We start from the raw sequence: 25,750 nt of genomic DNA, 5'->3' as shown, positions 1-25,750 counted from the left end.
CTGTTCATCCAGCAGAAATTCTGCAATAGAAATATTAACAAGGACTTTTGACCAAAAATACTAATCGCAAATTTTTTAAGTATATTCAAATTTTGTCAAAAATTTAAACTGCTATCAAACATTCAAATTTTTAAGCAACTTAAGCAGAAAAACCTAAAAATAGGGCGGTACTAATCGATTCACAATTGTTGATATATACATTTTAACAACATTTAACTAGGGCTTTAAGGGGGCGCTACCCTACATTATATTTTGGTTAGGCATTAAATTAAAAGAAAACAAAACAGTTTTTACAATTGAAAGCAAGAAACAGATTTGAAACCTATTTGAACAAATTATCCTTATATGAAGATGGCTGTCTCCTCCTTACTCTTTACTCTGAAGTATGACATTTTGTCCAAATTCCTTATGAGCATTTACTAAAACACAAGGACACTTGAATTGGAAACCTAATGTTTTTCAAAGCACTAAAAACTTTTTTTAACGAACGAGGTGCTGAGGAGGGAGCAATCCCCATTATATACAGATTAATTTCAATTCGCTTCGAGTTTTAAATTTGCTCCTTACTTTTAGTTGAAAGATCTTTTTCTTTGTTTAATTACATTTTTTTAAACGGTAAAGTTTCATGAACACAATACTTTTGCTAACACAGGAAAAAAAGTCAATATTTCAATCCTCTCTGTTTGGTTTTTGATGGGTACCTTTGCTTAGAACAAACATTTTTTGAAAGGTAATGAAAACAGTATGTCAAGTAAAGTAAAAGTATATACAAATTAAAAAAGTAAAGCAATTACAAAAAATACATAAAACAACCGCCTTCTTCTAAAAAATAAGGTATGAACTCCCAGCATTCAGTTCTATTGATCAATACCAAAGCGTGGAGGGACATTTTTGAATAATATTGATATTTCTGAACTTGGTTATCAAACATCAGAATTTTTAATGCCTTTAGACTCAGTGTTTATAAGAAGTAAAGCATTTTCAAAGTAGTTTGTTCAAAGTAAAACATTTAATCAAGACTGAGTAAGTCAAATAAAAATTTCTAGTGCTGGGTGTTATTGAGAAAGCTTGCTCCCTTTTTAAGCTGTTTCCCTTCTTTTTCCTATATTTATGCGAATTATCTTGTGTACTAATAACTTGGGATTTTTAAGTTCAAAATAAAAACAAATATATATTTCCCCATATCACCATAAAAAGCTGATTCTTTGATTTAATACTATCAATATTTAGGTTCTTATGCTTTTGTTATTGGTAAGGACCGCTGTTTACTTACCATTTATTACTATGAAGAATTTGATTTTTTTTTCTCCAACCAAATCATATTGAAAAAATATTAGTGGAGAGCTGGAAAGGGGTCACTCAGTAACAAGATGGAACATATATTGTTCTTATTAAAGGTCATTCTTATATATAAGGGTCATCTTATTAAGGTTATTAAGTGTCTTATTAAGGGGCAACACACATTTTTCCGTGTTTTTTCGCTATTCTGCTCTCTTTCCTTTGGTTTCCTCATAATTACTTTATAGTCCCAAATTTCCAGGGAGGGGCATGGCCCCTCTGACACCCTGCCGGTGCCCATGATTTGATTTATTTAATAATAATTGCCCGAAACTGTCGTTTAATTACCCAAAACTTGAATCAAGATCAAGAGAACCAGAACTCGTTTAGAGAACTCATGCCTCCAAAACCTAATGAATATTCAGTGTACGAAGAAACCACTGTATATAAATATAATACAGTATAATCATTCCCTATCTCAACCATTATAAAAAGCCTGACCGAGATGCAAGTGCTCCGGAGAATATTTAAACAAGTATAAATATAAGCGACATTCGATTTTTTCACGGGGAGATAAGTCAGATTTCTCTTGAACGCAAAACTTGGCTTTACCTTTCTAACACAAATTTTAAAGAATCTAATTTTAAATTAATTTATTCCAATACATATATAAAAATCGGTAATTAGTAGTGCAATGTTATTATTAGATGTTTTTAGGAATTACAAGTAGGTTTCGAAGTCTCGAGTTGGTTTCAAAGGTATTTTGAGAAAGTTTCTGCGAAAATACGTGTTCCAGTGTAATATACACTGGACCGCTGATGATAGATTAAATGGGAGGAGCTGTTTGTACGCGCCGAAGATGTAGTAGCCAAAAATCTCTAAGCCGTGATCTTGCTGTTACATTATTTATATACAGTGGAAGAAACAGACAATTCCATCCTTGAAATGACGTGCCAACCTCTAGTGACGGGTGCAGAGGCGCGATTACATTTTTTACGACGGAGATATTTGGGGCATGTCCTCCGCAAGGACGACAGCAGATACTTTACATTGGCAACCAATATGAAGTCGTAACCAAGGAAGACCTGGAAATACACTACACAAGACATACCAATCTGATCTAAACAAAATACGTAGCTCCATTCAACTAGAATGGGATGACGCGACTACAGCAGAAACCTTAAGAGACAATTGACGGCTCCTCCTTCATGCCGTGGGTGCTTCTGGTGGCACAGGCGGTTCTAAGGTCCAGTGCCTAGAACCGGGTTTATTGAGTTACGTAATTCACGCTTACCATGGTAGAATAGGAATACCTATTTTCAAAAAGTATGCTTCTAACCAAAATTAGCTTTATAAGCTATAGGCTATTAAAAGAATAAAATAAACCTGGGAAAATTTCTTTTCAATTATAAAATGAAACTTGTGTAGAACAAACTTATCTTCCTCTGGGCATGGATTTTCTAAGTGATTACGGAGCGGTTGTAGCTCAACTAATGGTACAAACATTTCTCAAGGGACGTCTTTATAACATTAATTTAAAAAACTTTTTCCACAAAATAAGTTTTTCAAAGAAAAGTAAAGAACTCCATTAAGTAAAAAATTAGCAAAAATCAAATCAAATAATCTACCAAGCGTGAAACTACCACAAATCAGCATCGATAAATAAATGAAACCCAAAACGAACAGAAATTACAATAATTGACCGAGTCAAACTCAATACTAGTAGAAATTGACATGAGTTGGACGCAAAACCCATATGCCTTCCAAGGCCAGAACAAAATTTGCACTTTACTGAAAAAATATAAATGTTTTTGCTTTTATAACTTTAATAAATCAAATAATATAAACATTTTGATTAGTAAATATCAGTATTTTTAATAATAATTTTATTTCAACCCTTCATACAAATACATGCAAATGCTCGAAGGAGTTATAAAAACGAAAGAAAAAAAAATAACGAAAAAATCATACAACGCTACAAAACAAAATTAAACTGTGATAACTATGGAAAAGAGAAAACAAACGAAATCAAAATCACGATTTTAATGCACAAGACTAGCTAATAGAAAGTCGTATATTGTTCTATTTCGACTTTTGAAACGGGTATAGCCTACAACTCATCCATTTTCTTACTTATCTCAAAAATATAGTACCTCTGCAAAACATAAGAGTTTCTGAACCATATGGGAATTCCCAATAAATATTAGCAATACCGAAAAAAAATTGAACGAATTTGGTTACGTTCGGTTTTACTAAAGGAATTCCATAAAGGGGTTGAAAAATAGAGATGTGGCGTGAACATGGCGTTACAGATCATCTGCGTAAGATAGATGACTAGCATCAATTCCATCATCTATAAAAAAAATCTTCAATCGATTTTGTCGCAGAACGTATTGCATTGTTATATATCACAGGGCAGATTACTTAGCCTTGTTTAACACCCCTACGTATATCTATAGGTCCAGAAAGCTGTCCAGCAGACCGAATTGTTTCTTGAGATTTTCGATACCATTGCCACAGACAATTACAAACAAAGGGATCAACTCCTGCCCTTAGTAGTGACAAGACTGCTTGCGAATGTAAGACAGAATCAAACGCCTTAGATATGTCTATTGCGGGGTGTATCCCATTTGAGCGCTTTCCCATTTGAGCGCCATGGCGCGCAAATGGGAATTTCCCAGTTGCGCGCCGTATTTTAATTAGTTCAGTTGTGTCCCATTTGAGCGCCAGATAATATTTTGCGTATGTTAGGTGATATAGCTAGGTGATCAGGTAAATTTTTAGCAAATCATATTATTGACTTACGAATAAAGTAAACACACCACTCGATGCCTTTTTTAGGCTCTTTCCAAATATAATAATCATTTTTGTCGGAAATGAATTTTACCCCCACCCCTATGTATACCAATCCAGGGTATATATTTGCACATTAGGGGGGTGGGGGTAAATTTTAAACTTACCTCCCATTTACATCAGAAATAAAATTTACCCCCCCTAATGTGCAAATATATACCCTGAATTGGTATATATAGGGGTGGGGGTAAAATTCATATCAGAAAAAATGATTATTCTATTTGGAAAGAGCATAAAAAAGGTATCGAGTGGTATGTTTACTTTATTCTTATGTCAATAATATCAACTGCGAAAAATTTACCGACGGGTCTTCATGTCTGTTTTCCTCATACAGTATATAGCGGTGGATACCGCATAATGCATAAGTACCTGTTTATGTCAATAATATCAACTGCGAAAAATTTACCGACGGGTCTTCATGTCTGTTTTCCTCATACAGTATATAGCGGTGGATACCGCATAATGCATAAGTACCTGTATATGTCAATAATATCAACTGCGAAAAATTTACCGACGGGTCTTCATGTCTGTTTTCCTCATACAGTATATAGCGGTGGATACCGCATAATGCATAAGTACCTGTATATACCTTTAGTAGTAAATATATATGGTATACATAAATACTATATATATTTACTTAGTTTATAATACTATAAATGGAAGTTATTTTCACAACCATTGACCCAATAAAATCCTCAGTTTTGTTCGTTGTCTTCGTGGCAATAAATATTTCTACAGGTCAATGTGGCAGCAAACCACGCTTCATCCACCGCAAAATCACAATTTTGGGTTTGGCGCTCAAATGGTACTCCGTGGCGCTCAAATGGGAACAAAATTCCATGGCGCTCAAATGGAACAAAATTCCGTGGCGCTCAAATGGGAAAGCGCTCAAATGGGAACACCCCCTATTGCGCAGACGAATAACGGAGTTTTTCGTTTCTTAAACTTTTCAGCAATTGAAATAAAAGCTGCATGTGCATTCTGAACACCAAGACCGGACCGGAAACCGAACTAATTATCACCCACATCCGCTCGCGCTGCCACTATAGGGCACAGTATCTTCTCCAGTAACTTTGCTAGAACTGAACAAATAGTGATGGGCCTGTACGAAGAACAATCTTTAGGGTCTTTCCCCTTCTTATGTATACAGGTAACGATCCCCTAACACAAACCTTGTGGGACAGACTGTTGCGATACTATTGCTTGGAACAATAAAGCTATGTGGCTAAACAGTTTAGGGATACCATACCTCAGATGTTCTGGCTGAATACCATCTGCCCCAGGCTATTTTACTAAAGGAACAGGACAAACAAAAGATCAAACATATGACGGGTTAATAATAAGTTAGTTGCTGAATTGGTTTAGTTGATCAAAATGCTGCATTAGAATGTATCTGAAATCACTTTCTCATAATGGAGGATCATCCACAAACATTGAAGAAAAATGATCAAACCATCTATTTATTTCAATGCTATCAGGCGGCGACGAAGAAGAGCGGATAAGTTTAGACATTTCTCACCCTAACTAACGAGGATCATTTTTTATTTCCCGCGAGAGCTCTTTAACCCGACTTCTTTTATAAGATCTCACCTTCTTTTGGTATTCGTGTTTACTCGACTGCATAATTTTAAAAGCCTATACTGAAAGTGATCTTTCAAAATCAACACAGATTTGTTCTCCAAAACACATAGCGAGACTTTTCAACCTTCAAACTAGGAAAATCTGACCTGCCTCTCTTACGGGTATTCAGCTTTATTTTTTCCAACGGAACTGCAACGGATGCAGCCATTTTCATACTATGCACCAGTTCAAGCAAATAAGAATTGAAATCGAGAAACCGGTAGTCAGATTTTACCCGCGAGAGCAAATGAAACGGAACCCTTATCTTATCTAAGTACGAATCAAGTAGCATCTGGTAAGTAAATATATCAATACGACTCCAGTATGTGTATATTAAACTGACAATGCACATTCAGTTGTATTTTTTCAGTAAATTGCAAATTTCGTTCTGGCCCTGGGAAGGCTTAGGGGAAGTCAACTACGCTGAACAAAATGGCTATCTCAAAATTTAAATTGGATGTGGTTGGGGGAATGAGGGGCGTGGGGTGGGGGCTAGTTGCCCTCTAATCACGTTCGAATATTAAAAAGGGTACTAGCCCTTTGAATTTCCCATCAAATGAGCCTGTTTTAAAGTTCCTACGACACCGCCTTCTATAAAGACCTTATATACCCCCAGGGCATAACTTAAAACCCTTGCCCTGAGGGTTGTGGGGGAGTATCCTCCTTAAAAACACATTTCCTATGTGGAAATCAACTACGCTGAACAAAATCGCTATCTCGAAATTTTGATTGGATGTGTTGGGGGGAATGATGGACGGGGGGGTGCTAGTTGCCCTTCAATCACTTTCGACTATTAAAAAGGCCCTAGAACTCTCGATTTCCAATCGAATGATCCCCTTTTGAAGTCTCTAAGACGACCCCTTTCATATGAAGTGCCTTGCTCTAAAGGAAAAAATAATAAAGGGTACATTGTGCCAACATTGTTCTTAAATGCCCTCAGGGCATAACTTGAAATCCTTGCCCCGAGGGTTTTGGGGGAGTGTCCTCCTCAAAAAGATATTTTCTATCTGAAAATCAACTACGCTGAACAAAATGGCTATCTCAAAATTTTGATTGGATGTTTTTGGGGGACTGATGGGTGGGGGGGGGGGGCTAGTTGCCCTCCAATCACTTTCGACTATTAAAAAGAGGACTAGCCACCCCAATTTCCAATCGAAAGCCCTTTTCGAAGTTTCTACGACAACTCCTTCGATACGAAGTGCCTGTCGGAGAAAGAAGAAGAAGAAGAAAAAAAACACTTTGTGGCCACATTATTTTTTACTTAGGCAGCGCTAGCGCGCTGCCTATGATTAAGCGGTGGCAAAGACGTAGCATTAACAGAGAATTGCATGCTTGATTATTTTTTACTCTGAAGGCTCAAGATTATTTTGCCGTAAATATTAAAGCATATTTGCCAATTTTTTTAAGATGAAATACAAATTATATTATCTGTTACGAATTTCAAAGTCCGTTGAACATTACAAAAGTGTTTCGATATTTTTGGTGAGCCCATTTTTGCCCTACTATTTAAGTCAGTACTACTATTTAAGTTACAAGTCAGTAATGTCTACTTGAATACTAGGACACTGCATATAAATCGTGTAAACACGATTAGTAGCTGGCAATAACGTACCTAGCGGGAGGTTATCAGGTTAGATCACCCTCCAAGGTTTTTACCTGATACGTAAAAACGTAAAAAAAAGTGCAAGTAAACAAATTTTTGATGTGTTTTTTAAAGTTTTTTGGCTTTCCCTTCCGAGCAAAAATATTAGATATGCCCTTCTTAGTTGGTCACTATTTATAGTTTAAAAATGATCAAACTTCTTTTTTTCAAGTATCTATCGAAAGATATTTTAAAGTCAAGCTGCTAAAATGGAAGACTAAGAATTAATGAAATCCGTAGTGTTAATAATACAAGGTCATACACGTTGTGCTGAGGATGAAAAATCATCTTGAGATGAATTCCATTTTGCTTAGCCTGACCATCCCAAATCGAACCTTCACTTAGCATTATTCAAGGTTTTGCTCATAGAACATTAATGCCAAGGTTTTGAGCATAGGACAGATTTCCATGATTCGGGTTGGTAAAAAATCCTGCTTCGCGACCAAATCTGTCAGAGTCCGCCAAACAAAAATACTGCTTCACATTTGTTTATGTTCGGAAACATTCATTTTGAAATACCCGGATCTGTCACCCGGATCAGAGTATCATCGACACAAATTTCAGAAATTAGTACAACCTGACATCAGTGGCACTAGAAGAGTTTGGTATAAAATTACACATACTAACAGCAAATAATACGATTAAACATATTTAACATCATGGAGTAAAAAAAAGAACAACCGCTGAAATAAAAAAATAATTTTAAACGCATAAATAATTCAAACTAAAAAATTTGGACCGAAGTAGTGCCAAATAACAGTAACGGTTCAACTTTGTTTTACAGCAATGCGGGTTAATCATACTATTTGATCCAATAGTGATTAGAAATGATAGAGCTTTTTGTTAATATTGTGAACACAAAAGATTTCTTAGATTGGGCTTGGGACTGCTAATATCCTATTTCATTCCATTTTCAGGTAATTTGTCGCTTCTTAGAATGCATGCTTTAAACTTTAACTTTAAGAAATGGTTGACCCATAGATCTATACCTAGTAATGCCTCATTGTAGGATTGGTAGGATTATAATCTTTAAATATTTTAATCTAAGCCTATAACCTCCAAAACACAGTCTATATAATCCAAAACAGAAAATTTAGCTTCTATCAACAAGGTTGAGATAATGTGGCTCGCGAACGAGTCTTACCGTAAAGGCTCTCTTCTACAACCCCCAGTTGACTTCAAGTTGCGACCTCCAAGTAGATGGATCCATAGTACTCCACTCAAACTTTCATCACCTCCAGTGTAAGGTACTGTAGTAGAAGGTGGGACAAATGGACCGACAGTTCCAGGAGATAACGGTGGGTATGCCTTTTCGCCTCTATATTTCATGAAATCTAAAGCATTGAAAAAGTATAGGCATGTGTTAAAGAGAATCCAGACAGTAAACTTCAGTTTGCAACTAAAACAGATAAGGAAACAGACATTTCTATCAGGAAGGGGTGATAACATTGTGAAATATACCCTAACTGGAATAATCTAAGGGAACCATGGAAAGGATAGCAAAAATCATGAAATCTTAGAGTAAAAGCTGAATCTGGAACCTCAGCTCGGCCCGAATTTCAGAATTATTCGTCCTTTTTGACTAAAAATAATGTTTTCTTTGACTAAACATAACATAAGACGTTTGTATGTGACTACATACTGTGACTAAAGATACTATTCGTGACTAAATTGTGACTAAACATACTGTTTTATAAATTATTGTCAATAATTTCAACGCTTTTCCATGCAAGACAGCTCAGCTATTTTTGAGCCAAAAGTAATTAAAAAAGACCACAGGAAATCTTCCGGTATCGCATAAATTTTTCGAGCTAAATTTTAATATAAGGCCTGTTACCGCCGCCTTAATTGCAGCCACCAAGTGTTACTAGCAATTTTTGTCACTATTTAAAAAAATATTTACTGGGCAAACAATTTAAAAATAGGACATCCAAATATAAATAAAGATTAAAAACAACATTTTAAACTTAAAAAGCAAGTATTAAAATACAATATAAAACTATAAAAGACCGAGTAAAAGACAGAAGCCTTCCATAGTTATTTCATGAATAAACGAATTCACAAGCTTCAAACTTCTTCGTAGAATATTTTAATTTAATCATCAAAATCTATCAACAATGTTCTTCAATAGCCTTTCGAACTGTTGGAGAGTGTTGGGCGATATTGGATGTTCATATGAATATATCGATATATCCGATCAAATATCAAAATCAATTATCGAAACGCAAAAACCGATATCGAAAACGATATTTGGATATTTTCGGCTTTTTCTCTTATCTACCGGTGAACATCCAGCAGAAAAGATCCAACATACAAAATTGTTTCGCAAATGGCCGAGAAGGAGAAGATAAATGTCTTCAATCCATTGACTCCTACATGCTGATGCACAGCATACATAGCTGTATCCAGTGGCATAGCCTGCTCTCAAACTCAAATTACGTTTAGTGAGGATGGACCCTGAAATGTTGCTGAGGGCCTCCAAAACGCTTGGCTAGATAAAGTGCCTTCTAGGCTTCTAGGCCTTGTTCAGATTACCCTCGTCATTGCCACATACCTCGATCTGCGTCTCAAGAAATTGTATATTTCCCACATGGATTTGGCCTTTCTGGAATTTGTATCAACAGATACAAGCGCCGTGACAATCCCTGTGATTCAGCCAATTCAGAATCAAGCCAGTTTGCGGGGATCATATGACGAAGTTTCACTTGTCAATGCAAGGCAGGCTTCGTCAGCAGCCGCATCTGTCACAGCTCTCCTGATTTTCAGTTGGGAGCTTTTAGTTCCAAGAAAAACTTTGTAGTTCCAAGACACTCAAGTCGTAGAAGTCTCGTAATATGGGTCTCAGAAATACCCATACGAAGTTGTCATAAAATTAATGTCCATACCCGCCACCTTTCTGAAAGTGAATCCCGATCCTGATCAATTAATTAAACACTTCGTGGTAAAGAACTGTAAGTAAGGAGTGACTCGGACCAACAGTAACTGAAACTCTAAAGCACGGAATTTTGATAACAATAGATACATCAAAAGAATTGACTTTTTTATGCTGAATCCAGATAAATATCAAATAAAAAAAAAAAGTTTTTTCAACTGAAAGTAAGGAGCAACATTAAAACTTAAAACGAACTGAAATTATTACGTATATAAAGGGGATGGCCCCCTCCTGAACACCACACTCTTAACGTTAAACTTTATTAATACTTTTGAAAAAGTATCTTATTGTTCTAATTAAACGGCCCTTGTGTTTCAGGAGTCATTCTTACAGAATTGGGACAAAATTCCAACTTTAGCGTAAAGAGTGAGGTCTTGAGAAGGATGCAACCCCCTTTATATACGCAATAATTTCTGTTCGTCTTAAATTTTAGTGTTGCTCCTTACTTTCTTAAAGAAAAAACTCGTTTTTTATTTAATTTCTGATCGTTGCCGTGAGATCTGGCCCCACCCAAACGGAGAAACCCCCTCTCCATGAAATATCCTCTAGAAAATTCAATCCCGGTGAAACTTTACCCCGCCGGACAATTGCTCTTAACCATTCCGCACGTAAAATTGAAACGGAAAAGAGAAAGCAATATGTATAAAAAGAATTTTGTATAAGAATTCTGGCAAATTCCCCCAGTGTATAATTTCCCCTGACAAGTTCACTCCCTGGAAACTTCCCCCATGGAAATCCCCCAGCAGAAGATTTGTCCCCCCCCCCACCCCAAAAATATGCTTACATCCCAATAACAAATACTATGCACAAACAATGGGCAAATTCTATAACTTAAAGACTTTTCCCCTAGAGATCTGGGGGGTCATGTTATGCCCAACGGCATAATTATTGGGCTTTTCAACTATGATGAAGAAAATGGCTGTCTCAAAATTTTGATCGGACTATTTTCAGAAAAAAGGGACGGGGACGGGGACTAGTTGCCTTCCAATTTTTTGTCACTTAAAAGGGCACTAGAACTTTTAATTTCCGTTCTAATTGAGCCCTCTCCCAATTTTCTAGGACCACTTGGTCAATACGACCACTCCTGGGGAAAACAAACAAAAAAATTAAACAGATAAACACGCATCCGGGATCTTTCTTCTGGCAAAAAATACAAAATTCCACATTTTGCAGATAGGAGCTTGCAACCATACAGTAGGGTTCTCTGATACGCTGAATTTGATGATGTAATTTTCATTAAAATCATTTGAATTTTAGGGGATGTTTCCTTCTTTTTCAGAAAATTATAAAAATTTTCTCAGGCTCGTAACCTTTGATTGATAATACTAAACTTAATGAAATTTATATATTTGAAATCAGCATAAAGGGCGGTTCTTTTGATATATCTATTGGTATCAAAATTCCGTTTTTTAGAGTTTCGCTTACTATTGAGCTGGGTCGCTGCTTACTTACAGTTCGTTACCACAGACACTTTGAAAATTCATCAAGTTTAATGTAGCCATCAAAAGCTACAAGAAAGTTTGAGAAGGTTTGCAAGATTTTCGGCAAAGGGCGGAAACACCCTTAAAAGTCACCAAAAATGAATGAAGATAGCACCATCAGATTCAGCATATTAGAGAACCCTATGGTTAATATTTCTAGCTTCCGTCTGGAAATGCAAGGGATTTTGTATTTTTCTTTGCCAGAAGAAAAATCACGAATGTGTTTTTTTTGTTGTTTTTTTTCAGGGTGATCGTGTCGAACCAATGGTCCAAGGAGATCAGGAGATGCCTTCTTCGAACGAAATTAATTCTCCATTTTGTGACTAAAAAGATTGGAGGGCAACTACCCCCCCCCTCCAATGGTCCCTTTTCCTTAAAGTCATCCAACAAAAATTTTGAAAAGGTCAAATAATTATGCCTCTGGGGATGACGAGGCCCCTCACAGTCATTGGGGAAAAGGTTGTAAATTATGAAATTTACCTAGTGTTTACATTTGTATTTGTTATTGGGAAGAACAGACATTTTTCGGACAGGATGAGTTTTCTGTGGGGAGGGGGGGGTGTTTACCAAGGGGAGAATTTTCAGTGGGGAGGGAAGTTTCTGGGGATGAACTTTGAAAAGGAAACTTTACAAAAAATTCTTTTTATTTGACTTACTATCTCTTTGCCAATCCAATTCTACTTTTGGAGATATTCCGGGGAAATTATCCTGTAAAATTTTCAATGGGATTGGAATTTTTGGGGGGATTTTTCTCTGGAAGGGGGGATTTTACGCGAGAGCAATTGTCTATGGGAGAATTTTTCGCAGGAGGAACTTTCCATTGGGACATTGGGAGGGGAGAATTTCCAGGAAAAATTGTCCACGAATGGAGGATTTCCGGCATGATTTGAAAAACGAATAGAAATATAAAAAAATAAGTCTCTTTTCAAATGAAAGTAGGCTAAAAAGAATTTCCCAGGTAGGAATGTCTGCAAGAAAATTTCTGGGAGAAATTTTCAGCAGGGATGGAAACGTCTGAGAGAATGGGATCTTACGCAGGATGAAATTACCAAGGAGGAATTTTTGTAGGGGAAGGGAATCTTTTCCGGAGAGAAGAGGCGAATTTTCCGGCATTATTTAAAAAACTATCAGAAATTAAATAAAAAATTTTCAACTAAAATAAGGAGCAACATTAAAACTTAAAACGAAAAGAAAGTATCCCGTATATGAGGGAGGATACCCCTTCATCAATACCTCGCTCTTCACGCTAAATGTTGACTTTTTGTCCCAATTCTTTAAGAATTGCGTTTTTTATTGGGAAGAACAGATATTTTCCGGGAAGGGAGAATTTTCTGCTGAGGGATTTCTAAGGGGAGAATTTTTCGGGGGGAAGGAAGTTTCCAGGGACAAAATAAAAAAAAATTACTCGGAGGAACTTACCAGAATTCCTATACAAAATTATCTTTATTTGCCTTACTTTCTATTTGCCAATTCAATTTTATATGAGGAGATATTCTGAGGGAATTACATGGGGAAATTTTTCAAAGGGTTCAAATTATTTGGGGAATATTCCGCGGGAGAAACCTTCCATTGGGACATTCGGAAGGAAACGTTTCCAAGAAGAAATTTCCACGGAGGGAGGATTTCTGGCACGATTTTGAAAAATGACTAAAATTAAAAGAAAAACAGGCCTTTTTAAATGAAAGTACGCTAAAAAGTATTTTCCTGGCGGAACTGTCCGCAGGAAACTTTTCAGGGGGTAATTTCAGCAGGGATGGAATTGTCTGTGGGAAGGAAGATCAGACGGAGGATGAACTTTCCAATGAGTAATTCCTGCGGGGGGGGATTTTACACGGAGAGAAGAGGCGGATTTTCCGGCATTATTTGAAAACTGATCGGAAATTAGTTTTGGCAACACGTAATCGAAGTTTTTCTGTATTCTATTTAAAATTTGGAAAATTTTTTACAAAACACTAATTACAATTTTTGTTATTGAACTTCGGCAAAACCAAGAGTTAACCTGAGCAAAAAACTGATCAGAAATATCGAAATTGATATATCAACTATCGAATATCGAAAGTAAAAATACCGATATATCAATATATCATTTCATCAAATTATCACCCAACACTTAATTTCACTAACAATTATTATTAGCTATTTTTGGAGAGAATAGTAGCAACAGGAATGTGGAGTCCGGTCTTAATAGGTTTTGTTTTTCTTCCTTTTCCAGAAGTTAAAAGACTGATGTAATTCTATTAAGGAATGTGATTTAAGCCATGTCGACTGACGACACGTGTCTTTCATTAAACCTAATTTCTTTACCGTCTTGAGTGACAAAGGACAGCAAGTAAACAGGAAAAATTATTTGCTCTCTTATAGAAAGTTTACCTAGTAAATATCTTTCCCTGCTTTTTGTTACCAATAAATCAATATAATCTTGTCTACGGTCGAGTAATATTTTCGGCAGAGATAAAATAAAGACTTTCATATAAGGAGGGACAAGGGAGGCAATGAAAGGACCACAATTACTAATAATTAATAAAGTTCTAATAAAATAACTAATAAAATAAAATAACTAATAAAAATAAAAGTGTGAAAGAATCACAATTACTAATAATAAAGTTCCATGACAAGATTCTTACCTTTTTACAAAAGAGATATTTGCAAAAAGCCGTAGGGGCAAAACGCCATCCACAAATATATGGAGAACTAAGCTATTTATAAAGTTTGTGAGTGAAAACAATCTAGAACTATGACAGAAAAAGCTAATTATTTAAAAATTAACCACCATTCCGTTTTCACAATTAGTTTTTTTCAATAAACTGGCATCATTAACTGCGTCTCAGTTATGACTCTTCTTTTAAAAATACTATATGCTTTACAGAGCTAATGATTTACAAAAATAAAACAATTAAGTCCATGAGTAGTATGTTACCTTATACTTTGAGGATGCCCCCGTACCAAACAGGTTTTTCTGGTAGTCCTATTCTACAGGTCATTACACCTTTGCCAAGAGATTTACGCAATTTAAGGACAATTTTTTCGGACACAGATTTCTAGTTACTGATGTAAAAGTTTTTTTTAGGTTAAATACGGGGTCATTCATATTTAAGTTTATTGTTAGGTTTTGTTTTTTTTAAAACTTTACTAAGATGTGTTTAAACCTCTTGCTACTAAAACTAACTGCATTCCATTTTTGGAACTCGGAGCGAGATTGTGTGATGCTATCAGACTGGTTTCATTTCATGGGTTCATTAATAGAAGGACTAATGTTTTTGAAAAGGGTAATTACTTCTTTAGTTTACGAGATTTGCGAATTTTTTGCGAAAAGGTATTTGCGTAAAGGTATTGCGATGGTTAAGAATGCTTCACGGGTAATTAAAGAATGGGATGCTTGCATCAACAATACAAAGAATATGCTCAGATACTTAATAGATTTGACGCCTACAAGAGACATTGGTAGAAGGTATTCAATAGCTTAATTGAAAAGTAACGATAGAATGACATTGTGACTTGACCTAGCTTTACCTCGCCGATGTGGTCTGTATAATACACAAGTGATGATTTGCCCAGTGCTGTCAATTTTAAATAGTTTAGAAATAAAAAAAATTAACAAGAAATGGCTGAAAAGTGTTTTGAGGGAGTTGAGTTGCACGAGGGTTCAGTTACATGCGGATTCAGTTACACGGGGATTAGTTAAATGGGGTCGAGTAGCACGGAGGTTCAGTTGTACAGGGTTTCGGTTATACAGGGGTTCAGTTACAAGGGGGGATTCAGTTGTACGGGGTTTCGGTTATCCAGGGGTTCAGTTATTTTTTCTGATTTTGTGTGTTTTCGCAAGAAAATAACTGGTCTTTTAGCAAACTTAGCCATAGCTACCTGAAACTCTGCATAAATATCTTCATTTTTAATCTAATTGCATAGCTACTAAAGGAACATTGAACATTTTATCTGATTTTGTGTGACCACCCGGCACCCCAAAGACTCCTGAGCCTCCATTATAATACTTTTTAAGGCTTTATTATATCTTTTCAGAACAAATTATTATTTTAGGGAATTATTTCGGTGAAACAGTTAGAGACATTTTAAGAGGGTTGTGAGGTCCCTTACCACAACCCCAAAGGGCTCCGATCCCCCACCCCAACCCCCAAGGAAGCCCCCGGACAGCAAAGGGTCTCTGGTCCCCCAAAGGACCCCCGGCGCCCCGATGCCTCCTGAGTCCCCCATTATAATACTTTTTAAGGCTGTATTATATCTTTTCAGAACAAATTATTATTTTAGGGAATTATTTCGGTGAAACTCTGTGGTCGTTATAATACACAAGTTCCATTTGAACGGTGTTATGAGGTCCCTTACCACAACCCCAAAGGGCTCCGATCCCCCCACCCCAACTCCGAAGGAAGCCCCGGACAGCAAAGGTTCTCTGGACCCCCAAAGGACCCCCGGCGCCCCGATGCCTCCTGAGTCCCCCATTATAATACTTTTTAAGGCTTTATTATATCTTTTCAGAACAAATTATTATTTTAGGCAATTATTTCGGTTAAACAGTTAGAGACATTTTAAGAGATGATTTTAGAAAAGGACTTGAGGGTGAAACTCTGTGGTCGTTATAATACACAAGTTCCATTTGAATGGTGTTGTGAGGTCCCTTACCAGAACCCCAAAGGATTCCGATCTCCCCACCCCAACCCCGAAGGAAGCCCCCGGACAGCAAAGGTTCTCTGGACCCCCAAAGGACCCCCGGCGCCCCGATGCCTCCTGAGTCCCCCATTATAATACTTTTTAAGGCTTTATTATATCTTTTCAGAACAAATTATTATTTTAGGGAATTATTTCGGTGAAACAGTTAGAGACATTTTAAGAGGGTTGTGAGGTCCCTTACCACAACCCCAAAGGGCTCCGCTCCCCCCACCCCCACCCCGAAGGAAGCCCCCGGACAGCAAAGGTTCTCTGGACCCCCAAAGGACCCCCGGCGCCCCGATGCCTCCTGAGTCCCCCATTATAATACTTTTTAAGGCTTTATTATATCTTTTCAGAACAAATTATTATTTTAGGGAATTATTTCGGTGAAACTCTGTGCTCGTTATAATACACAAGTTCCATTTGAACGGTGTTGTGAGGTCCCTTACCACAACCCCAAAGGGCTCCGATCCCCCCACCCCAACCCCGAAGGAAGCCCCCGGACAGCAAAGGTTCTCTGGACCCCCAAAGGACCCCCGGCGCCCCGATGCCTCCCGAGTCCCCCATTATAATACTTTTTAAGGCTTTATTATATCTTTTCAGAACAAATTATTATTTTAGGGAATTATTTCGGCGAAACAGTTAGAGACATTTTAAGAGATGATTTTAGAAGAGGACTTGAGGGTGAAACTCTGTGTTCGTTATAATACACAAGTTCCATTTGAACAGTGTTGTGAGGTCCCCTTACCGCAACCCCAAAGGGCTCCGATCCCCCACCCCAACCCCGAAGGAACCCCCCGGTCCTCAAAGGTTCTCTAGGCTCCCAAAGGAGCCCCCGGCGCCCCAAAGACTCCCGAGCCTCCATTATAATACTTTTTAAGGCTTTATTATATCTTTTCAGAACAAATTATTATTTTAGGGAATTATTTCGGTGAAACAGGCCCTCATAGGTGTTTGCTGTCTGAAACCTATAGTTTGGGATGAATAGTTTGCTATTTCAAGCTTTTCTGAGCTAAGGTTTCTTAGTATTTCATAGGTGTGTGTTGTCTGAAACTTATGATTTGAGGTATGTAATTTGCTATTTCCGACTTTTCATAACCAGATTTCTTAGTCTTTCGTAGGTATGTGGTGTCTGAAACCAATGATTTGGGATGTGTGGGTTGCTATTTTTTGACTTTTCTGAGCTGGATTTCTTAGCCTTTCGTAGGTATGTGTTGACTGAAACCTATGATTTGGGAATGAGTGGTTTGCTATTTTTGACTTTTCTGAGCTAGATTTCTTAGCATTTCATAGGTGTGTGCTTTCAGAAAATTATAGTTTGGGAGGTGTAGTTTGCTTTTTGGACTTTTCAGAGCTAGGATTCTTAGTCCCTCATAGGTGTTTGTTGTCTGAAACTTCTAGTTTGGGATGAGTAGTTGGATATTTCAGACTTTTCTGAGCTAAGGTTTCTTAGTATTTCGTAGGTGAAGCTTCCACGTCAGTTTTAAGTTCACCAAGACATAAAAAATTTAAAGTTCAGTTCTAATTTTTCCATAGAAGATAGGAAAAGTTATACTATTATTGTGATTATTTTCTATGAAGATAGAAAGTCTCATTTGAATTTTAAAATTTCTTAAATTCAGTTCCGACTTTTCTCAAAGAGATGAGAAAATTTAAAGTTCAATTCAAAATTTTCTCAACGAAGTCAAGGAAAGTTCAAGTTCCCTACCGAATTTTACCAAAGAACACAATTCAATTCTAATTTATGCAGAGAAAATAAAAATCTTCCACTTAAGTTCTTTATTTCACAAAGACATAAAGAAATTTAAAGTTCAATTCTAAATTTTTCAGTGGAAGATAGAAAAAGTAATACCATACTTGTGAATATTTTCACGGAAGATAAAAAGTTCAAGTTCAATTTTATATTTTCTCAATGAAGTGAAGAAAAGTTCAAGCTCCCTACTGAATTTTACCAAAGAACACAATTCAATTCTAATTTATCCAGAGAAAATATAAATCTTCCACTTAAGTTCTTTATTTCACAAAGACATAAAGAAATTTAAAGTTCAATTCTAAATTTTTCAGTGGAAGATAGAAAAAGTAATACCATACTTGTGAATATTTACCCGGACGATAAAAAGTTCTAGTTCAATTTAAAATTTTCTCAACAAAGTGAACAAAAATTAAAGTTCCCTTCTAAATTCTACCAAAGAACATAATTGAATTCTAGTTTCATCAGAGAAAATTAAAAACTTCCAATTCAGTTATTTATTTCACAAAGACATAAAGAAATTCAAAGGTCAATTCTAAATTTTTCGGTGGAAGATAGAAAAAGTAATACCATACTTGTGAATCTTTTCACGGAAGATAAAAAGTTCTAGTTCAATTTAAAATTTTCTCAACGAAGTGAAGAAAAGTTCAAGTTCTCTACTGAATTTTACCAAAGAACACAATTCAATTCTAATTTATCCAGAGAAAATAAAAATCATCCACTTAAGTTCTTTATTTCACAAAGACATAATGAAATTTAAAGTTCAATTCTAAATTTTTCAGTGGAAGATAGAAAAAGTAATACCATACTTGTGAATATTTACCCGGACGATAAAAAGTTCTAGTTCAATTTAAAATTTTCTCAACGAAGTGAAGAAGAATTCAAGTTCTCTTCTGAATTTTACCAAAGAACACAATTCAATTCTAATTTCACCAGAGAAAATAAAAATCTTCCACTTCAGTTCTTTATTTCACAAAGACATAAAGAAATTCAAAGTTCAATTCTAAATTTTTCTGTGGAAGATAGAAAAAGTAATACCATACTTGTGAATCTTTTCACGGAAGATAAAAAGTTCTAGTTCAATTTAAAATTTTCTCAACGAAGTGAAGAAAAGTTCAAGTTCTCTACTGAATTTTACCAAAGAACACAATTCAATTCTAATTTCTCCGGAGAAAACAAAAATCTTCCACTTAAGTTCTTTATTTTACAAAGACATAAAGAAATTTAGAGTTCAATTCTATATTTTTCGATGGAAGATAGAAAAAGTAATACCAGACTTGTGAATATTTTACCGGAAGATAAAAAGTTCTAGTTCAATTCAAAATTTTCTAAACGAAGTGAAGAATAATTCAAGTTCTCTTTTAGATTTTACCAGAGAACACAATTCAATTCTAATTTCACCAGAGAAAATAAAAATCTTCCACTTAAGTTCTTTATTTCACAAAGACATAAAGAAATTTAAAGTTCAATTCTAAATTTTTTGGTGGAAGATAGAAAAAGTAATACCATAACTGTGAATATTTTCTCGAAGAGATGAAAAATTTAAAATACTGTTCCAAATTTTTCACAGAAGATAAAAAAGTTCAAGTTCTCTTCGGAATTTTAGCAAAGAACACAATTCAATTCTAATTTCTCCAGAGAAAATAAAAATCTTCCACTTAAGTTCTTTATTTCACAAAGACATAAAGAAATTTAAAGTTCAATTCTAAATTTTTCGGTGGAAGATAGAAAAAGTAAAACCATACTTGTGAATATTTTCCCGGAAGATAAAAAGTTCTGGTTCAATTTACAATTTTCTCAACGAAGTGAAGAAAAGTTCAATTTCTCTTCTGAATTTTACTAAAGAAAATTCTTTCTTGAATTTACCTCCTGGATAAATAAAAAAGACATTTCATTCAAGAAATTATGACAAATTCTACGTAAGTAACAAACTGTTTCTTGAATCCTCCTCCTGAATGCACAATACAGTTATTTCATTTAAGAAATTACGAAAAAATTGGAAGCAAGTAACAAACTCTTTCTTGAATACACCTCGTGGATACACAATGCAGAAATTTCATTTGAGAAATTATCAAAAATTGTAAGTAAGTAGCAAATTCTTTCTCGAATTCGCCTCCTGGATCAATAAAAAAGACATTTCATTCCAGAAATTATGACAAAATTCTAAGTAAGTAACAAACTCTTTCTTGAAGTTACCTCATGGATACATAGTGCAGAAATTTTGTTTAAGAAATTATGAAAATATTGTGAGCAAGTAACAAACTCTTTCCTGAAGTCACCTCGTGGATACACAATGCAGAAATTTCATTAAAGAAATTATGAAAAAATTGTAAGTAAGTAGCAAATTCCTTCTTGAATTCACCAGCTGGATAAACAAAAAGACATTTCGTTCAAGAAATTATGACAAAATTCCAAGTAAGTAACAAACTCATTATTTTTTTCACGACTTAGATACACGATGTAGAAATTTAAATCAAGAAATTATGAAAAAATTCTCAGTAAGTAACAATTTCTTTCTTGAAGTCAACTCTTGGATACACAATACGGAAATTTCATTCAATAAATTATGAAAAAATTATCATAAATTGTAAGTAAGTAGCAAATTCTTTCTTGAATTCGCCTCATGGATAAACAAAAAAGTCATTTCATTCAAGAAATTATGACAAAATTCTAAATAAGTAACAAATCCTTTCTTTAAGTTACCTCATGTATACAAAACGATTTACTGTTTTAACTAATTATATACAATATGTAGAAATTTAATAAAATAAATTATAAAAAAAAAGGAAAGGAATTAACAAAATATTTATTGATCTTAACCTGTTGGATACAAAAAAAAAAGACATATCATTCAAGAAACTATTAAAAAATAATAAGTAAGTAAGAAATAAATTCTTGAATTAGCCGTGTACTTGCAAAATACAAAATTTTCATTATTTGGGACCTCTTCGCGTGTTTAAACACGTTTTGAGAAAATTGGAGAAACTTCCTCCAAAAGTCAACAGGAATGCCCCCCTCCAGCGCGGTCTCGGTTATGTTGAATAAAACATGTAAAGCCGGCATAGCTTTATTTCATCTTTATGGTTAATTTAGACGAGGTTACGGGCATGCCCGTCACCTCGTTCGGAGCCCTTTGGGGTTGTGGTAAGGGACCTCACAACCCTCTTAATATGTCTCTAACTGTTTCACCGAAATAATTCCCTAAAATAATAATTTGTTCTGAAAAGATATAATAAAGCCTTAAAAAGTATTATAATGGAGGCTCAGGAGTCTTTGGGGTGCCGGGTGGTCACACAAAATCAGAAAAAATGTTCAATGTTCCTTTAGTAGCTATGCGATTAGATTAAAAATGAAGATATTTATGCAGAGTTTCAGGTAGCTATGGCTAAGTTTGCTAAAAGACCAGTTATTTTCTTGCGAAAACAAACAAAGTCAGAAAAAATAACTGAACCCCCCATGTAACTGAACCCCTGTATAACCGAAACCCCGTTCAACTGAACCCCCCCCCATGTAACTGAACCCCTGTATAACCGAAACCCTGTACAACTGAACCTCCGTGCTACTCGACCCCATTTAACTAATCCCCGTGTAACTGAATCCGCATGTAACTGAACCCTCGTGCAACTCAACTCCCTCAAAACACTTTTCAGCAATTTCTTGTTAATTTTTTTTATTTCTAAACTATTTAAAATTGACAGCACTGTGCAAATCATCACTTGTGTATTATACAGACCACATCGGCGAGGTAAAGCTAGGTCAAGTCACAATGTCATTCTATCGTTACTTTTCAATTAAGCTATTGAATACCTTCTACCAATTTCTCTTGTAGACGTCAAATCTATTAAGTATCTGAGCATATTCTTTGTATTGTTGATGCAAGCATCCCATTCTTTAATTACCCGTGAGGCATTCTTAACCATCGCAATACCTTTATACAAATACCTTTTCGCAAAAAATTCGCAAATCTCGTAAACTAAAGAAGTAATTACCCTTTTCAAAAACATTAGTCCTTCTATTAATGAACCCATGAAACGAAACCAGTCTGATAGCATCACACAATCTCGCTCCTAGTTCCAAAAATAGAATGCATGTAGCGTTCGTAGCAATAGGTTTAAAAACCTATTAGCCAAGTTTAAAAAAAAAACCTACTAATCAACTTACAGATGAATGACCACGGATTTAACCTAAAAAAACTTGTATATCATGAACTAGAAATCTACGTCAGAAAAACTTGTCCTTAAATTGCGTAAATCTCTTGGCAAAGGTGTAATGACCTGTAGAATAGGACTACCAGAAAAACCTGTTTGGTACGGGGGCATCCTCAAAGTATAAGGTAACATACTACTTCCATGGTTTAATTTAAAGCCATGATGAAAATAATTTTACTTTTGCGCTAAAACCGCTAGCCAGATACTTCCCATTAGCAACCTAGATTCCTAGTCTAGCTAGTTCTCACTGACTCGTGAATATTAGTCTGACACCTCCTCGGCAGTCACAACTATTCATAGAAAAGGGAGTTGGCTTAGCTAGCCATATCACATATGTCGGTTTGAGGATGAAGTATGGGCCTAAACTTGAAGTAGGGCTACAATATTACATCTAAGTAAACAGTTCAAATTTAAAATAAATAAAGCATTATCAATGAATAGTTGGAACTCATAAGAACAGAAACCAGAATGAACAGTCACATCAAACGTAAAAAATAATAGATACTACTATGTGCATAGATAAGACCTAAAATAAACAGAAATGAACTGAATGGTCAAGTCAAACTTATCATAAACAACAAATACCCCAAGTAAGAATAAGGCTACTGCGCCTTAAAACCCCTAAAAGAAAGATTATCACTTAGGTTTTAATTGTGACCTTCAAACCCAACCGGACCTGAATTTGCTCTCTGAGATGCGAATTAATGTGCTTAAGGTGATGTGTTAGCTTAGGAAAAAGAAGTAATTCAGAATGCATAAAAATAATGGTTGCAATTTCTACAGCATAATAAAACCAGATGTAACCGTTTAAAATATGGTATGGAAATCACCTCAGCTGTATTTTTAAAATATTGGTAAATCTGTTTATTTAACTTTTTTCCACATAATATAAATGACAAAAAGTACGCATATACATTCACAAAAATAATGAACGTAAAATCAATTTTGATTTAATAGATTTTGACACAACAAAGATAAATACCATTCGGGTCTTTCAGAGGCCAATCTGAGCAGGTCTATCATGTGCATCTCAGCGTTAAACTAAAAGAGTGCCTCTTACATATCATAAAGATAGAAAAATAGATATTAATAAGAAAAGCAAAATTTTCTTGTCATCAAACACAAATAGTTGCTTGAGAAGATAATTTGACTAGGTCCATTCTAAAGGTGCTTAACAAAAGGATATCCACCAGATGGATTTCCAAAAGGATTAACAAAAGGATTCCAAATGGATTAACAAAAGGATTTCCACCAGATGACCGATGCATTAAAATGAAATCTCCCAAACAAACTTCCGTTTTAGTTTTCTGTTGTCTGCTCTATGGACTTCGTCAAATTAACATCTGAACGGTTTACAAATTAGGCTTAATGGAGATAAAAGACACACTAAAAGCGAATATTCCATCAAAATCGTCTGTCAATAATATTTTCTCTTTTCATTTTTGTAGCCTTGGAGACTCCTGGAAGGCCTTTGAAGATCAATAAGTGTTTCGTTTATCAATCCCCATAAAATATTTCAGGTACCTTAAGTTATATTCTGTTGTCAAGGGAGCTGTTTCGAACAAAATATACTAAAGAGGAAGCAGTAAGTTGCAGCAAAGCAGAACTCATTATCTTGTCTCCGCCCCCCCCCCCTAGATTTACATGTCAAAGCAAATATGCTAAATTCCTTTATCCAGACGGAGCCATTATTCTAATTGGAAGCGTTTTTGGCGTTTTTCCAGGAGGGCATTTCCCCCTAGATTTCGAGAAATATATTTCTTTTGGTATTTTTATGAAAAAAAAAACCTCTCCCTACATATTGAAAAATACATTTTGTCTCCCCCTATATTTTATGCATTAGCCCTCCCCCCCCTTGTAGGAGGCTTATGATTTAGAGTGAAGAGTCTAGATCTGTAAAACCAATAGAAGTTATTCGAAATCGAAGTCATATCTAAATTTACAAGTTTCAAGGAAATTACAGAGTTTTACTCTTCAGCAACTTCTGCTACTAGGTTCTTATTTCACCGACTAATGGATAAAGTTAAAATTACATGTTGATTTCTGAACCACGTTTTAGTGCTATTAAAACAGAACTATAAACACTATTTCAATCCTTTCGTAAAACAATCCTTTCAGAATTGGATGAAGCTAGAGAATCCAAAACTGGGTCGTTAGACTTGATTTATATTTCTGAAAACCCTTACATAGGCCTATTACACTTTAACAAATGGTCCCTTGACTTGGATAAATATGCCCCTGTCTCCTCTTTTTTTATTCTCACCCTGCTCTTTTAATATTCATTGCACGAGTCAGTCCATTCAAAACCCGAATAAATTAAATTAAACGCTTGCTCATTAGACTCACAGTGTCTAAACTCTTATATACTGTATTTCAGGTACTTGACCCATTGACTTAGGTAAACATAGGCCCTGGTTTGTATCCATTAAATAAAGCAAAAACGGAAAACAAAAAAGCTTTAATATTTGAATGTGACAGCGAAAAAACAATATCCAGCTTTCCGACCTAGCGCGTACGCCAAAGCTACGTCGAGTTCAACCACTTTTTCCCTCCCTACAGGCCCCCCTCCCTACAGGCCCCCTCCCCTAAACTAGTCCTATAAAATTTTGAGATAGCCATTTTGTTTCACGTAGTTCAATGGCCCAATATATATGGTTTTGATGATGATATGGCCCTCCATAGTCCCAGGGGAAGGGCTGTATGTGGTATCGGGCGTATCGATATCGCGGATATCGGTATCGCATGTATTCGTATCTCATGTATCGTATCGGGAATATCGGTATCGGTATCCGCTGTTGTTTCTTTTTCAGTCATTTTCTAGGCTCATTTTTTAAAGCATGTCTCGGCAAGATATCATATTTGCAGCGGCAGCTGCAACCTAGTAAAGAGCGAACCACAGCCCATAGTAACCAAAAGTTAAAAAACGCGTTTTGTACAGGGAATTTACAGGCCCCCTCCCTGAAAAACCACTTTTTTGCATCGGTCTTTTTGTTGTTTGTTTTTTCTTTTTTTTTTCAACAGGTCTAGCGGGCTGCCAGAACACCATAGAGAGATTCTTAATGGCTCATTCAAAAGCTATTTCTCACATCTACGTGCTTTTTATAAATTCTGCAATCTGCATGTGCCATATGGCACTACAATGGCACGTTTTGTGCTATTTCTCAAAGGCTGGCACTAGCAGGCTACCAGAACATCGTTGACAGATCTTCTATAGCTCATATAAAATATATTGCGCATATCCACGTCTTTCATATAAATTCCACAATCATCAAGATCAAATGGCACTAAGAACGGCACTTTTGGTGTCGTGTCTCAAGTAGAAAA

The 25,750-nt window shown here is 35.6% G+C and overlaps 1 protein-coding gene across 1 annotated transcript in view; it reads right to left on the bottom strand.

Annotated features, from left to right (window-relative positions):
• The window catches only part of RhoGAP100F (Rho GTPase activating protein at 100F), a 152,732-nt gene that overhangs the window by 65,385 nt on the left and 61,597 nt on the right, over positions 1–25,750 (bottom strand). Inside the window, exon 5 of the mRNA XM_089099958.1 lies at positions 8,538–8,727. Within this exon, the coding sequence (XP_088956084.1) occupies positions 8,538–8,727 (190 nt within the window). The remainder of the gene's footprint in view (positions 1–8,537; positions 8,728–25,750) is intronic.

This window comes from Artemia sp. Qi Xiang Cuo, chromosome 14, assembly GCF_049724085.1.
Source record: "Artemia sp. Qi Xiang Cuo chromosome 14, ASM4972408v1, whole genome shotgun sequence".
Taxonomy (NCBI): Eukaryota; Metazoa; Arthropoda; class Branchiopoda; order Anostraca; family Artemiidae; genus Artemia; species Artemia sp. Qi Xiang Cuo.
The sequence above is the reverse complement of the archived record's forward strand: the minus strand, read 5'-3'. Positions and strand labels throughout refer to the sequence as shown.